Here is a 16917-nt window from a genome sequence, read left to right as displayed (position 1 = left end):
GTCGAATCAGAAGCATGTGCTTTAATCACATGTTTCACACACTACCAACGTTACTGTAATTGGTTCATTGAGGAGGTGTGGCAGTGGCAGTCCCCCTCCACCAAGGATTTATGCATGGACCAATCTGACTCTCTGGCCATTAACAACAACAAAAAATGGATTCAAAAGATGTGCACCCAATTGGGTTTTTCTTTTTCTTTTTCTTTTTATTAATTAATATTCAAAGGGAAAGAGAAAAAGAGTCCAAAATAGGTTAAAGAAATAAAGTGGCCCAACCTCTACTTGGGCCTTACCGACAGAAAGGCCCGTTTTAAGTTTTTCAGACGCTTGCTTAATCCATGTCTTATTGTAGTAGTCTCAATTACAAGGCCCAGATGCTGTGAGAGATGGCTTCATTTTCCCCTTTCTAAAAGTAGAGATGGGCGGCCCTTGGTGCTCCCTAGGCCTGCCTTCTCTCGGGCTCCTTAGTTGCTGGGCCCTTCTCTTTGCTTATCCTGGGCCTGGGCCAAATCACTCTCTTGGGCTTCCCTTCGCGAAGAGGGCTCTCTTGGATCTCTTGCTTCTGGGCTTCCATTATAATGCTGCTTGCCTTCTCCAAGCCCTTAGGCTGCGATCCTCCTTGGTTCCGATGCAAGGCCGTCTTCAGGGGGAGGCCGGTAAGGCAATTGCCTAGGGCCTCTCATGAGAGGGGCCTCACTTTTTATTAAGAAAAAATATTCTAATATATATTGCTATTTAAGAAAACAAGCCTATTAGCCAAAACACAAAATGACACGCCATCACATATATAAAAATTAAAAAATGTAATTTATTGACGTAAAACTTTGATTGTCGTGTAACAAATCAAATTCAAACATACAAGTGAGGGTCATAATTGTAAAATAAGAATTAAAGAATTGAAAGAACACCAGTAAAGGCCAAAGAGTAAGACTATATGAGAACCTGTTCCGTTGTTTGTCGTCTACTCGTCTTATTGAAAAAAGGTTTTGAGAGTTTTGAGAGAGAGTCGGAGATAGAAAGAGAAGGAAAGTCACCGGTAAATCACCTATTATATATTTTTATTGTTTTGGGCCTTTTGACACACTTAATTAGAAATTGGCAAATTCTTATTTGTTTTTCTAAACCCTAATTTCCTTTTTTCTTTTTTTTTTGTTAGGTTTGTTTGTGATTGAGAAATCATGACAAGTAAAAGAAAATTCGAATAAGGAAGTTCGAAGAGGAAGAAGAAAGAAAGACAAGATAAACTCACACAATCTTTCACGGGATCTATGAATAGGTATGTAAAACCTACAAATATGCCGCCGAATTTAATTGAGAGTGCGACTACTGGTGAAAGTTTGCCAAAGAATAAAAAACTATCTCCGATCAACTATGTCACAAGATAGATTGAACGGTTTGGCCATATTGTCTATTGAGAAAAAAATGGCAGCTAAACTTGATCACAACAATTTAATTGACAATTTTGCACCCCAAAAGGCTAGAAGAGTATTAACCTTTTCTTCTTAGATTTATTTTAGTGTTATTTGGTTTCATTTGATGTAATAAATTTATAAGTTTGAGTTGCTTAATTTATTGGATATTGGTGATAATTTATGTGTATTCAAGAACTAATTATATTGCATTTTGGATTTACTAGATATGTTGGATTTTAGATTTATAAAAAAAAAAATTTAGGGGGATGAGGACCTCATTTTCTTAACTTGTCTAGGGCCTCCAAAATGCTGGAGAAGACCCTGTTCCGATGCTGGCTGTTCTCTGGCGGAAGGCTGGCGTTAATCCGGCAGGTTTCTGCTGCTGTAAGGATTGCGCAGCCTCCTCTGTAGTTGTCTTGGTGGGGTCTGGGGTTTGAATTACTTGTGTTGGTGTCTCAAACCTCTGATCCAACTGTCTTGCTCCTCATGTGCCAGCTAGTCTTGGCTACAGAGGACCATCTCGAATATTCTCAAAAAACTAAAGCGAAAGAGAGAACAAAAAGCAAAATAAAAAAAAAGAAGGGAAAGGAATCTTTTTGGCAGGTTCGAGGCCTTTTAAGCTATATAGCCTACAAGTGGGTTTCTCTCCCTCGGGTGGGCTCTCTTCTCAAGTGGGCTGCTCTTGCTCTCTATTGGACAGATTGGCCCCAGGGCCTACTCCTGGGCCTTGCTTTTAATAGCCTCTGGGAGCTAGCTGGTTTCTTTCAAGTAGGCTGCTTTACTGCTTACATAAAGAGATGATTTACTTTGCTCCAGTTCCAACTGGACTTCCGGTGGTGGTTGGGTTTGGGTTCTCTCTGATGCTTTGCAGGATCCGAAGTCGTGCCTTTCCCTCGTGCAGCCTCTAGCCCAGACTGACGTGGCTCCCTCGTGCTGGTAGTTTCTCCTTCATGGGCCTACCGCTGTTAGGGCGGGCCTTGCTTAACATTTATTCTTGAAGTTTGGGCTTGGTCTTAAGAAATGGGTCAAAGACATTGGGCTGGGCCTGATATCGGTTATTAATTCGAGCCCCAAGCCTGGTCGAAGCCCACTTATAATCATGTCACTGGGTCAGTCACGGTCAACTTCGACAAACTCTGTTGTTTTCTAGTTCTTCGTCGGTCCCCACAATTTCCAACTGTGCCTACTCCCTTCTCTGGTTCGTCAAGATCGGGTGATTCAACGAAGATTCCCAGGTCATCACCCTGTCCTTTCTTCTCTCCAAGAAATCTATGGAAGAAGATTATAACAGCAGATCGAGCTCCTATGGAAATGGAGGGACGATGCAGATGGAGAGTTACTATAGCCCAGCAGCAAGACAACCCACTTCGTACGATTTTAGGAGCTACAGTGCCTCCTATGCGCAGACTCAGATGGGTAACAACAGCAACAACTTCGGATATAACAACAGGGAGTTGAAGTTGAAGAAAGGAAAAGGCACTTCTGGGTCATCTTCTTCCAAGTGGAGCTTCACTGACCCAGAGTTTCAGAGGAAGAAGAGGGTCGCAAGCTATAGAATGTATAGTGCGGAGGGCAAGGTCAAAGGGTCCTTCAGGAAGAGCTTCAGGTGGCTTAAGGAAAAGTACACCCGGGTCGTTTATGGGTGGTGGTGATTTGGTGGGTTTTCTCGTCTTTTCTTCGTCTTTTGCTCTTTCTTGTATTTTTTGCTTCTATGTAAGGTCTTGGTGACACAGAAAACACGGAAGTTTCAAAGAATCATACTTGTCATATAATTGATGAATGGGGTAGTCATTTGTACATTAGACTTGAGTTGTATGTTCCGCTGCTTATAATAAATTGGGATTTGGTGTTCAGATATACTTTTTCCTTTTGATTCATGATGTGATTAACACTTGTGTTGTGAGTTTGTCTGATCGTTGGAACTTACCTTTTTTTTTTCGTTCTCCAGATTTTGTTGTTGTCTAATCTCTGTTTAAAGACTTTGATTATCTGTCGTCTGTTCGTAGGATCAAGTCTTCTGTAAGTTGTCTTGTCTGATTTGATGGTTGTGCTGGATCCTATACGAGGTTGTTCTCAATTATTAGTTTGGTAATATCTGAATAGACTAGTAGTCTAGTACAGATATCTGGATATCCTCTAATCCACAGCATGAATTTGTTCCTTCCCCTATGTCCTCAGTCTCATGTGCTGATTCCTTCCATCTTTGAGCAGTGTATGCAAGTGAGAATTTCCCTCATATTGTTTGAAGCGCTATAAGTGGGAACCTTGACCTAGTGGTTTGCAGGAGTAAGGCTGCAACCCTGCCTTTTCCCAACCCTGCCTTCTCAACAGGGGTTTTGTGCACCGGAATTGTTTATCGCTTATTACTTTATTGTTTGAAGCCCCGTCCTTGATGGATTAGCAGTGGTTTTTATTTAACATTGAATTATACGTTCTTATCCCTGTTCATACTACTTTACACAATTATACAACGGGTTGATATTGTTATTTCTTCAGCATTCTCTATTGAATTCCTTTCTGATATTCAAAATAAGATAAGACCTGTAAATGCAGAGGTAGGACAACCCATTAGTTAGGAAGGGGAAGGACAGAGGCAAAGCGGTTTGCTGAAGAGAGACTCGCTTAGTAATGGATTATCATGGTAAAAGTGTTTGTTGATTTTTTAACTCGCTTTTTTTCCTAGTTTTGACTCCTTTTTGGTGTGGGGGGAGGGGTTGAAACTGCTTTTTATTTTTTAATGTAGTTGTGTTATGATGTTCTGCAATTATCTCTTTAATTCCTTAGCATTCTTAAAGACTTCATGTAGGAGGAGTGATGGTAACGCTCAATAGATGCGGCATTTGGTGATGCTCCTCTCTCTAAACTGTTCTACACCTTTATAGCTCTTGATTTTCTTTTATAAGTTGCTTTTTTATATTTCTGTGAGAGTAGTGTTTTATTACTCTGTATTAAAAGTTGTGGTGATGACCAGTAAGATGCAGCTCAAGGCATGGTGTGTGTGTTTATCTGTGTGTGCATTTATGTATTTGTGCATATAAGTTTACATGCATGCATTTGTAATGTGGGCATGTGTGTAGGTGTGGTTCCTTTTAACTATTGTATAGAACTGTAGGATAAAGGGGCACCCTAAAAAATGCAACACCAATTTGAAAAGTAGCTTTCAAGAATTTTTCCAAATACTGTTTCTGAAATAGCTAAGCCTAGAAAGGAGGTAGTACCAAACTTGCCTACGTTAATAGTTGTGTCCAACACTTGGTATTTGGTTATTGGATTTTTCTGCTCTTTGTTCCCGTGGGATCTTTTGCTGATAAATCTTCACAGTATCCTCATCCATCCAACTGCTCTGGTCTTTTCCATGCTTAATTTATGGTTGATAAATGTTTGAGGTTGTATGTCCATTGGGATCGAGCCAGAAGAGGTTGGTGTTTTCTGCATATACTAGAGTTATTTATGGTTGATAAATTATGTTTGAGGTTGTATGTCCATTGGTATTGACCTAGAAGAGGTTGGTGTTTTCTGTATATACTATATACTAGACTTATTTGCTAACCACAATGTACTAATGCTACGGCCGAAGATGAACTAGATATGGATTTCTGTTGGCTCCTGTGCATTGTTATAGAACCTGATTCTGATAGAGCGGGGCTTGCAAGCAAATGGATACTTCTTGGTGTTTTTGCTAGTTGGATATCATAAAAGCAGTCCAATTCCAAACCCCTAACTTCATCCCTACCCCATTTCAGTACTGACCGATTGCTATGGTGCTAGTTTTCTGGTGTTTCAGCATAGCTCTGTTAAGAGTACAAGATTTCTAAGTTTTGTGTTGCATATTTTCTGCAGTTTTCTGGAATTCCTCCTTCTGCCATGTGTTTCTGCAACTGTTCTCTCATGAAATTCTTCACATAATTGTTCATTTGCCATATACCACTAGGTAAATTAGGAACAATTCTTTGCAGCTTTTGTTTCTAGAGCACAGTTGTTACTTCTGATTCTGCCTCAGTATTTTGCTTTCCATTTGGTCTATTTCAGATTACTGTTAAAGAGATGTTAGTGGTGTTGGCAGAGCATTGTTTTATGCCCAGGGTAGTATTGTGCATCATTGCCTCTTGGCTACAAGTCATCTCTTGCTTTCAGTTTCTATTTACGTTTTACTCTGGTCGCTAATCCACCCAACCTACTCTGAAGCAGGATGAGTTGACTCTGTGTAGAAGTATTTGTCCAGTGAAGACTGAACATGAGTTAAACATAAGACTCCATAAGTACTTAGCAATCAAGCTCAAGCAGGTATACCCACCCAAAGAACACAAAGTTAGAATAAGCATAAATCCCATCATATTGTTGTAACATTCTTGTTAGGAAATGGGTCAAGACAATGTCATTGTCACTTTGAACTTTAAACCCAGACATAAATAATGACAAAGGAAGATTCTTAATAATATCCTCTCAGTTTTACTTAACAAGGAAAAGATACCAAGGTACCCTAGCTGTTTATTCAACAAAGAGAAAGGCACGCACACCAACTGTTTGCGATATTGCCAGACTGGAATTTGAAATGTGTAATCAACAAATAAATTAGCCAAATCGGACGCACTGATATTGCCCTTGCAAATTAAGTAATTTTTAAGGACTCTGTTAACGTACGAGACAGAACAAATGCCTCAATAAAATTGGCCCATCACAGCCCGACACAGAGATCTTCCCAACCCTCCACCTACCTCAAAAAAAAATCTGTTCTTTCTTGATTTTTCGCATTCAAGACAAGGTTCGGAGAGAAAGAGCGAACGATCGAAATGTGGGAATCGATCTGTTTAACGTTGGCGGCCACCGCCGGTAATAACATCGGGAAGGTGCTTCAGAAGAAGGGGACTATCATTCTTCCTCCTCTCTCTTTCAAACTCAAGGCAAGTCGCTATCTTCATTATTCCTCCTCTTTGCTCCTATCGCCTCTGTTTTAACCTTTTCAGACCGTCATCAATTGTTCTCTTTGTTTTCCTCGTTGATCTGCGTTCGCGGGTCCTTTTGTCTTTTTCCTTACTCGAATTGATTGCCTGGCCAATGGGGTTCGCAATCCCTTGATTGGGTTTTATGCAGAAATTTTCATTTATGTGCAAATTGAAAGTGCTTTTGACGCTAGACATTGTTTTTGTTAGATATCCGATTGATTGGCCATATAATCCAAGTCTATCTAGATGGGCAAAATTGATTGTTTCAGAATGAGAGTCTACATCTTTGGATCCCAGAGTTTACTCAGTTCAGCAGAATTGCAATTATGTGGAACTATGAATATGTGCATTGCATTCTGAAATATTACTGGCTCCATTTCGAGGATACGGAATGTGGCATTGATTTTTTTTGATAAGAGAATTTGGGTCCTTGAGGGAAAAAAGAGGAAGAAGATATTAGAGAATTCGAGTGTGATTAACCTTTAGTGACTTTGTGCGTCTTTGTAGATTATAAGAGCATATGCTTTCAACAAAGCTTGGGTGATAGGTTTTCTGATGGATATTTGTGGAGCCTTGCTGATGCTGAGGGCATTATCTCAAGCTCCTGTAAGTTAACTCAGCTTCATCATTCCTCATCTTGTTCAGTTTGATTAACATTTGTTTCTGGCTGCTCGTCAAATTATATATCCACGCTGCTTTAATAAAAAAACAATGTCAGATATTACAGAGAAGGGTCACATGTTGCAAAAAGGGGGAAACATGGACTGGCGTTTCTAAGTCTAGTCATAACGGAATTTTCTCTCGAGCATACGCGATATGTTTCGTGGAGCCCTTCTTCTTTACCACTAGACAATTTTGAAATTGTGCCTTGGACAGTTTGATATTAATATGTGGATGCATATTAAGCCAACATGATCATAAAGGTTTTTTTCCTTCTTTTTTTGCTTATTGTTTGTGCCAGTAATCCCAATCATGTTCTTTCAGGTATCAGTAATTCAGCCAGTTTCTGGTTGTGGACTCGCCATTCTCTGTGTCTTTTCCCATTTTTATCTAAAGGAAGTTATGAATGCCATTGATTGGATGGGGATTACTTTAGCTGGTATTGGTACCATAGGTAATTCGAAATTCCATGGTTCTCTCTTTCCATTATTGTCAGAGAAACTTAACATGTAGACTAGTTGAGTCTACATATTTCAGACTGCCTTTTTTCTTAAATGAATGTAAAGCTATGGTTTTGTATGCAAGGTAGTTAAATCGTAAAATCGAATCGGAATCGGAGAAGGGGTGTAAAATCGGAATCGTAAACTCGAATCGTAAAATCGTAAGATTTTACATACCTTGTAACATTAAGAATAATTCTCAATAATGTTCCAAAAATAACATAAAATTTATTGGATATATTTCTGAACCATATTTTTGTTTTATTTTGGTCCGACAGGGTCCTTTTACACTCCTTTTACACCCAAATATGTATCTAAAACTACATTAAAATTAAAAAAAGGAAAAAAGAAATACAAACAATTGCAACAGATTTTAACGATTTTACTCGCGATTTTACCGATTTTAACGATTTTACTCGCGATTTTATGTGATTTTGTGCGATTTTACAACCCTTAAGATTCCACTGCTATTTAACTAGGTTTCTATAGGTATGATCGTAAAATCGTACGATTTTACGATCAAAATCGCGATTTTAACCACCTTGTTTGTATGTCCCCAACCCCATCTTGGAAATAATCTCTCCACATATTATGTGGGAGTAAGGTCTGTGTACATCCTGTCTGTTCCCGACCTTGCCCTCCCTTTGCTGGAGTCTTGTGCATGAGAGTTGTTTAATGTAAAGCTATGGTTTTGGTTCCCTTGTTTAATATGATTCATGAAATGCATCTTTCATATGATACTACGGACATAAGGGTGTTCTATTTCTGATGATACAAGCTATGAATATTGTGTAATTTGGATTTTAGTTCCTTTATTTATGCTTTTCTCTGTCGCAATTTTGCAAGTTTTTCCAAATGGTAGTAAGCTGGTTATGAGGGTTTAATGCTCCATAACTTATTGCTACTCTATGAAATATCATTCTCATTAATTTGGCCTATTTGTTAGCCTTCTCATTTCACTTTACTTTGAATTTGAAGGAGTTGGTGCCGGAGGTGAGGAGCAAGAAGCTTCTTCGATATCTCTTTTTCAATTACCATGGCTGGCATTCATAGTTGCCCTCTTGTTTGTAGGTACCTTATCCCAACTGTTGACTGTTTTCGTGTTATGTAAAATTTTGAGTCCTAATCATATGTCCGAGTCCAGTGTTGGAGATTTAAAAATTAAACATTGTGGAAAGTTCCTTGCTGGCTGAAAAGCTCTCTGTTAAAAGAACTATTTTTGTCCGAGTCCAGTGTTGGACCTTTGTTTTTGCTTTTATACTATCCGTCTCTTCACAGTAGGTGGATGTGTAGAAGTTAATTCTGCTAATACTCGTACATATGGTTATTTTTTTGAGTATTTAGTATTTGTAAACCTTAATAAGCTATTTGCAATAGGTACTTCTTAATGGATGGCTCCGTATCTGTAGAAGTCAGCGAAGACAACAGGAGTTGGTAATATCTCTTTCCTCATGTTAATGTTATGTAAGATAATCGGTACTTGGGTAATCTAATTGTCTCTTTTTACCTTACTCCCCTCCTCTATTGACTATTCTATAATGTAGATGGAATATGAAGTTGTTGAAGAAATTATATATGGCTTGGAATCTGGGATTCTATTCGGGTATTGTTCTCGACTGCATTTTGCTGAAGATTTTGGTTTTCATATAGAGCTTCCTTATCTTCTGATGCCAGGAGGGAGAAACCATTTTGGAAAAAAATGTTACACAATATAATGTTGCATTCATGCTGTTTCTTTCTGTCAATTATGACATGGCTGTGCTTGTGTGGTAAACTTGGAAGTATTCAGGTTTCTTGGTGCTATTACCAAGCCCTGTGGTATTTAATAATCTAATTGCAGGATGGCTTCTGTGATATCGAAGATGGGATTTGTCTTTCTGGAACAGGGTTTCCCCAGGATGCTGTTTCCTGTATGTATCTCAATCAGTATATGCTGTAGTGGTACAGGTTTTTATTATCAGGTATATTCTGACTCGCTCTCATTTAAAGAAATAGTTTCCCTGTATCTAACCTAGTTTAACCTTGACAAGGAGAGCATTTTTGGTCAGATAACATGTCCATAGTTACAATCAATGTCCTGTTCTTCTGACCTCTCTCAATGTTGCATATCCAATTGCACAGAAAACTCTTAGAATCCTACTCTTTTTTTTTTTTAACATTTGTCCATATCTTGCCATACTGTTCACATGGAACACATTCCTAGTAGTACTTTCCAGTTATTCTCTTGCAAATATAGAAATATTGTGGCAAATTAGATTACTACCAAAAGTTTTTAAACTGAGCACATTTGAGTTTGGCTATGTTTCCTTCTACTTCATTCATCTTTTATTCACCAAACGATTCTAATACTATATCATTATTGCTATTATTTCTATCAACCAGACTCAGGGTCTAAAGCATGGAAGAGCCATTGTGGTGTCCACTTGTGCTGCTGTGGCTTCAATTGTAACCGGTGTTCTTGCTGGTATGCTTGCTTTGGGAGAGAGATTGCCTTCAGCGCCATCTGCTCGGCTTTCGCTTCTGCTTGGGTGGTAAGTTGAGGCTCAACCTATGTTGTTTTTGTTGGGCACCCTTTTAGAAGAAAACATATTGAAGCCGAGCTCGTGTGTAGAGCATGTTCCTGGAAACTTATAATTCGATTAAGTGCCATGGATAGTTGCTGAACGCAGACTCTTTTAAAATAAAAAATAAAAAAAAAATTGCAGCAGAATAATTTTATTTCATCTGGTTAAGAGAGATGTCGCCTGGTACTTGTCAAATTGTCTATGTTTGGCCTAAACTGACAGAGCAGAAAGCTGCTTTCTGAAATAAACTGATACATTTATCATCATGTTTCTTTCTGAGATCCAAAGATAATAGAGTTGATATTATTCCACATCTAAACCTCTCACACAAGGATTAGGTGCTTAAGGATCCAAATGTATGTTGTTATAGAACTTTTTTTTTTTTAATTTTTTTTTGCTTTCCTTGCAGGTTATTGATCTTGATAGGTGTTATTTTACTCATGAGCTCATCACGACTTGTACGGTATCTCCCATGGCGGTTGAGGCATTTTATACACAGCGGTGTAGATAAGAATTTCAACAGCAGACGATCTGGGTCCACGTTTGGAAAAGAGTCGAACCCAAGTGCCATTATACCCACAACCACATTGCATAGTTTGATAAGTTCAGCCAAGGAGAAAGCTTGAAAGGCAGCATTAGCAAAACGTTGCTAGCATCATGCACTCATAAGCTCCTGGTTATTTAACATGCTTAGATATGGCATATGGACAGTGGATGAGTCTTTCTGAGGCAGGAAGTTTGCCAGGTACAGACAGCATAGTTCGTCTTAAAAGTCTTGTTACTGGTTTAAATCATACCTTCTATAGATGCCTTTTGCATCAATTTCATGGATTTTTTTTAAAAACCTTTTTACTGGCAACAGTATGATGATGAAGGGGCTCAAATTCATCCAGGAAGATTAAGTTTGGGCAGAACTAGTTTTATTTTTCAGACACTGAGTGAGTTGTTACTGTACAAACACAAATGATATTGGACTCCAAAATCACTCTTGCCATGTTTTATATTGTCGTCTTAAGGGACTTTTTTGTCAATGCACACAATAATATTAATAAAACGTCTTATTAATTAAATTGAGAATTTAAATTATTTAAAGCGTAAATAGCTTAACAGAAAGATTGCGATAGCCGAGCCAACTTGAGTGATCGAGTTGGCCCAAGTCCCAAAAAACTTTTCAAGAATAAGAAATTGCGGCCCAAAGGGGAGGTGACGTCTGTAAGTCAAAGCCCACTTTATGAGTGGGCCTTGTGATTGGTCACTGATTTGTTAGTCCTCACCTAAGTGTCCTGATCTTGGGCCCGTTACTAAAAACAATCAATAGTGGCCCATAAAATTCCCTTGAATTAGGAAAAAAAAAAATTAAAAATAACACCTATTCCGCTGCCGGGAGTTGAACCCGGAATTCTTGCTTAGAATTTGCCATTGTGCTACAACGGATACTTCTGTTTTCTCTGAGAATTTAAATTATTTAAACTTTGGACAGAAAGTCTTTCATTGAGTTTCATATTGGATGTAACTTGGCCCAGTCCAATTTCCCTAAGTTCAAGAAGCCCATAGGCTTTAAGATTTCGAAAATGGGCTTAGCCCAAACGAAACGCTCGCTTGAATCTGGCATTAAGATGAACGTTGAAATTTAAACTTGAAAAGTGCCAATTAGAGAATAAGCATAGAGCATTAGCGGAGAATGAAATTTGTTTTTTTGAAATTTCAAATATATATACTGTAAAATAAAAATTGATAATCTGGTCAATCCGCAAAATCTGCCCAATATTCGGAACAGCCTCCATTACAAACGAAATTGGAGAGTCCATGTACACACGTGAATCCTTAAACTGCACCGTCAAATCACGTTTCACGACCCTAAAGCCTCACCTTTTAAATTGATACCACGAAAGCGCCTTCAAAGAAGGAACGCCGGCCACACCGAGAAACACAAGGGAAGGAAGAAAATACAAAGCTTTGTTGGGGAAACCTCAAGGGAACCTTCTCTTTTTCTCCTTCACTTGGCAAAGGAAGGAGAAAGGGTGCATGAGTCACGCGTGTTTGGTGTGTAGGTTACCCGCGTGTTCTCATGTTACCCATTTAATCGTAATTGGTTTCTTGTAGGTTTTCTCCAATATATTCTCTTCCGCTCCGTTGGTGATTGATGCTTTTGTAATTTGTTTAAGTGGGAATTGTTTGAGTGGATTGGGTTTTGAACTTTAATTATTGGGTCAGTTGCGTTTTCTGGATTGAAACCCTGATTCATGTCAATTGGGATCGTAAGATTTTGGATGAACTTGGCTCTAGATTGACCGGATCGTTGTTTTCTCTGGTATTCCTGATCTGGGTTTGATTTCGGTTAAAGTAATATTTTTTTGGGTTGGAGATAGATTCGGCACAACAGTTTTGTAATTGGAGGGGTTTTCATAATTTGATCTACTCATCGGTTCCTCTAAATTGTTGATGACTCTGGTTATTCTGGAGAAGCAGTATCAGCTTGTGAACTTGCCCAATTCTTTTGTGGGTGTTCTCAGGCTATTGAATATACCCGTTGAAAAGAAGGTCTTTGCATTCTGTATCCCCAGAGACAGATGGGATAAGGAGTTCTTTAATCTGCAAGGAGGTTAATTCAATTTGTTTAATTCTCAAAGACTGGTTATAGAATTGGTTTGGAGCGCATGAATTTGAGATGGATTCTTCACAAGGATCTACATTGTCGACCAATGTCGCAGGGATTGTTGATGGTTCTTCTGGGTGCAGAGAGGTATCATTTATTGATAATATGCCCATTTATGTTAAGGAGCTAATAGCTGGAGGTGCTGCTGGAGCATTTGCTAAGACTGCTGTTGCGCCTCTTGAACGGACTAAAATCCTGTTGCAGGTGAATCAATTCAATATCTTTCAGGATTTTTGGATAATATAGAGGATTTGGTTTAGATTTGTTAACGTTTCACTTCCATGCCTGTATGCACTGTCTATCTTATTTGCATCTGTTTTTACTACAAATATTTCTGGAATCACTAATAAAGACTATATCAACTTTATTTAGCAGCCAAATATTTTCTTGAGCTACAAAAGTTTTGCATACAATATGATTGAGATATACGTCTGTGACTGTCATGGATAGTTGTCAATTGAAATGGTTTTTTCCAGTCCTTAATTTCTCTTCCTTTCATTGATAAATTTTAAAACATTTTCCAGCATTCAGCATATTGTCTGCCATGATTACTTTTCTAAGCTTATCATATGGTTTTGTACTATTGTTGTGCTTAACTTTCCCTCTCTCCTCACAATTTGTAGACAAGAACTGAAGGGTTCCAGTCCCTTGGGGTGCTTCAATCATTGAAGAGATTACTAAAGCACGAGGGAGTTCGTGGGTTTTATAAGTAAGAGCACAAAAAGTTGACCTTTATAATATTTTATCTTCTTCACATGCAAGTTATCATAATTCATTTTATGTTTTCACCCAGGGGAAATGGAGCTAGTGTTCTTCGAATTGTCCCTTATGCTGCCTTACATTTCATGACGTATGAACAGTATCGTCTTTGGATCTTGAATAACTATTCTGGATTAGGTTCTGGGCCTGTAATAGACCTGTTAGCTGGTTCATTATCTGGAGGAACTGCTGTTTTGTGCACATATCCCTTAGATCTGGCACGTACAAAACTTGCTTATCAGGTAAATAATTTGTATGGTTCTTGTTGAAGCTTGCCTTTAATTTGAAATAGCTCAATGGCCTTGCCACTTTTGTTATGGGCTAGCTTATTAGCTACAGGATTTCATATCTTAATCTTCCCGTGTGAGCCAATGACTAGGGTTTTCTGTAACTGGCTTTTCCCAGTTTACTCTAAGTTGATTTGTCTACTTATTGGTACAGTTACATTGAAAAGATGGAATGGGCTCCGCTGGTGGTTGTTTTATCATTTAAGTTGTGATAATTGTTTTGGGGACTGTTGAAGTTTATACAAAATAATTATATAATTGATGTTATCTCTCTATTTTGCTGTTTCAGATTGTATTGTCCATACCATAATGTAGCAAATATGTAAACTATAATAAAAAAATACAATAGTTTTAGAAAGTATTGAATCTGAGACCTGATGATTGGGAAATTGATTCAGCAGTTATCTTCCAACATTTAATCTGATAATTGGTAAAGAGATAATAAGTTAGAGTCAGATCCTGGTGGTCATCGAGTGGTTCAGTATTGAGAGAGGGATATTCAGCCCTGTTATTCTTTTTTTTGATATTCAGCCTTGTTATTCTGATGACGGTCTCTTTATGATCTTGTTTATTCTGTTTTTCAAAAAAATCCAATTTATGTTATATTAGCTCTTCAGTATTCCCTCGTCAATTTATTTTCAATGATCTATAGGTAATAGACACAAAGAGAAGTTTCAGCAGTGGTGTGAAAAGTATATATCCCCGACCTGCATATAATGGCATAAAAGATGTACTGACAAATGTCTACAAGGAAGGTGGTGCGCGCGCTCTGTATCGTGGTGTAGGTACGTTTGTGTGCTTCCCTAACCCCCACCCTCTTTTTCTGTATCATGTTCACCCAAAGTGCTTGTTGAATTTGAAAGATTTCATCCTTTTAAGAAAAGAAGTAATTAATGTAGTCAAGCTCTAAAAGCGCAAAGCTGCAAATTGTTTTGAAAGTGCTAATGCTCTCAATGGCCCCAAGGCACTAGGTACTGTTGCCTGAGCGAAATGAAGATCTTGCGCGAGGGGAAGGGAAGAAAGTTATCAAACAAACTTGTTTATCAAGGCTTAGAAAAACTAAAATCATCGTCAAATATTTGAGGCAAAGAACCTCACACACAAAACAATAAATTTTATTAACCTGGTCTATTTAATTGTCTAGCACTTGAGTTTTGAAAATCTTTCTCTTATCATCGTAAATATCAACAACAACATTATCATCTATGCTATCATCATATTTTATCTCTATAACCGTATTTGTGGTCCTTAATTTCCTTCTCTATCTCCTCTTTTAAATCAACACCTCCCCTCCAATGTCAATTCTGTTATGGTTGATTTTGTAGTATGTTTGATGATACTTATTGCAGTCTTTGTGCTTCCTCCCTTTCTTAGGTGGTGAAAGTAATTGATTTTCTTTGTTTGACCAGGTCCAACTCTCACTGGTATTCTCCCTTATGCTGGCTTAAAGTTCTACATATATGAGGAACTCAAACGCCATGTTCCTGAAGAGCACCAGAAGTCCATTGTGATGCGTCTTTCTTGTGGAGCTCTAGCTGGGTTGTTTGGGCAGACTTTCACTTATCCATTGGATGTTGTGAGGAGACAAATGCAGGTAGTAGACAATATCTCTCATAGTGGCAGTTGGCATGAATAGTTTTATGATACTTAAAACAAACTGATATGAGAGGAAGCCAACTTTATTGAGAAAATTGTTAATATTTTCCATAGTGTAGAAGAATCTTGTATATATGTCGAACTCTGAGTGCTGGATACGCGCATAATGTTAGTGTTTGACGATTTGCACATGCTTAAGTCTATGAGCTTGTAAGTTATGTTTTTGTAAGGGGGTGCAGCAGATATTATCCTTCTGACCCTGATCAGGGATCTCTAAACACAATTGTGCAATGTGGTTGTGGCATCAATTTGGGACTTTTTATGGAAATTTTGTTTTGGCTGATGACTTTCATTTTACAGGTTGAGAATCTGCAACCTTCATTTCAAGGTGTTGCCAGATACCGGAATACATGGGACGGGCTTTCTATGATTGCTCATAACCAAGGATGGCGGCAGTTGTTTGCTGGGCTAAGCATTAATTATATCAAGGTAAAAATATCAACTATTGCGTAAATCAATACTCCAGCTGATAATTATCTTCTCAACTAAAGCTTATTTAGTTTTCAATCAATTACTAACAATGTTAGATAATTCAAATGTCAGATTGTACCTTCTGTGGCAATTGGTTTCACTGCATATGACATGATGAAGATTTGGCTTCGCATTCCACCACGACAGGCCGCGGCTTAACACCACCCTGTGTACTTCCATCTACCATCATTGATCGACTGCTAATACCACTTATACTGGCCAATAGTTAAGAATTGCGAGGCAGGAACATTTTGTAACTATTTGCCCTGGTTGAGATTTGTCGGCTATCCACACTTTGGATGTTAGTACTTGAAAGCTGGCCATTCCACTTATTGAATTATTGAATTGCCCATGTTGGATTTAATATATAGATGAATGATCCAATAGAAGCTGCGATTTTAGCCAGACTACAATTTCATTTCTCCTCCTCATCATTATCCTTTCAAAGGTACATGATTGATTGAAAATGTCATACTCTGTCTCCTAGAGTAATTTTGTCTATATTCTCTAGGCCTCGACTCTGATCTCAATTGATCCATTTGGGTTGCGAGGTCTTCCATAAGTCTATCAGCCGGTTGGCCACTGAGTGAGTTCCATGTTTGAAAAAAAAAAAAAAAGTACTTGAATCGTTTTGGGTGGTTTTCCAGCATAAGGAGCTCGCCCAGCAAGCTGAGATCTTTTGTTCTACAGCGGGTGGCTAATGAAAAAACCTGTACGATGTGTGCAGATGTAACATTGCCCTCAGTTAATTGGTTCAACGGTCTCACATAAAAATAGTTAATTGGTTCTACTACCTTAACAGATGGCATGACAACTGCAAGTGGACAAGAAATTTAATTTGCATTTAATGGTCAAGTGGAGTGCAAGTTGGCTTATGAAATGTAGACTTTTATGACCAAAGTCGAAGGGTGATGAGATGGAGACTTATTATAAAGGAGTGTAAGTTGACATTGATCAAGTGGAATTCAATTCTCACTTGTTTTAATCATAAGAAAAATTATGTTTTGGC

The 16917-nt window shown here is 38.2% G+C and overlaps 3 protein-coding genes across 3 annotated transcripts; all 3 read left to right on the top strand.

The window, feature by feature from the left end:
* The first annotated feature begins 2543 nt into the window (after positions 1–2543).
* Positions 2544–3269, top strand: LOC119997449. Its single transcript, XM_038844476.1, has one exon. It carries the CDS (start codon positions 2684–2686, stop codon positions 3062–3064), a length of 381 nt encoding a protein of 126 aa, XP_038700404.1. The 5' UTR covers positions 2544–2683; the 3' UTR covers positions 3065–3269.
* A 2751-nt stretch (positions 3270–6020) lies between these two features.
* Positions 6021–11082, top strand: LOC119997447 (probable magnesium transporter NIPA9). Its single transcript, XM_038844475.1, has 9 exons — positions 6021–6313; positions 6863–6961; positions 7340–7469; positions 8494–8582; positions 8893–8949; positions 9060–9118; positions 9356–9476; positions 9898–10046; positions 10489–11082. The coding sequence occupies exons 1-9, from the start codon at positions 6203–6205 to the stop codon at positions 10703–10705; spliced, it is 1032 nt and encodes a 343-aa protein (XP_038700403.1). The 5' UTR covers positions 6021–6202; the 3' UTR covers positions 10706–11082.
* A 798-nt stretch (positions 11083–11880) lies between these two features.
* LOC119997669 (mitochondrial carrier protein CoAc1) lies at positions 11881–16318 on the top strand. Its single transcript, XM_038844831.1, has 7 exons — positions 11881–12939; positions 13359–13444; positions 13529–13736; positions 14434–14566; positions 15191–15375; positions 15738–15866; positions 15981–16318. Exons 1-7 carry the CDS (start codon positions 12748–12750, stop codon positions 16065–16067), a joined length of 1020 nt encoding a protein of 339 aa, XP_038700759.1. The 5' UTR covers positions 11881–12747; the 3' UTR covers positions 16068–16318.
* Positions 16319–16917: the final 599 nt, after the last annotated feature.

The sequence above is a fragment of the Tripterygium wilfordii genome, chromosome 4, assembly GCF_013401445.1.
Source record: "Tripterygium wilfordii isolate XIE 37 chromosome 4, ASM1340144v1, whole genome shotgun sequence".
NCBI classification, from domain to species: Eukaryota; Viridiplantae; Streptophyta; class Magnoliopsida; order Celastrales; family Celastraceae; genus Tripterygium; species Tripterygium wilfordii.
The sequence above is the reverse complement of the archived record's forward strand: the minus strand, read 5'-3'. Positions and strand labels throughout refer to the sequence as shown.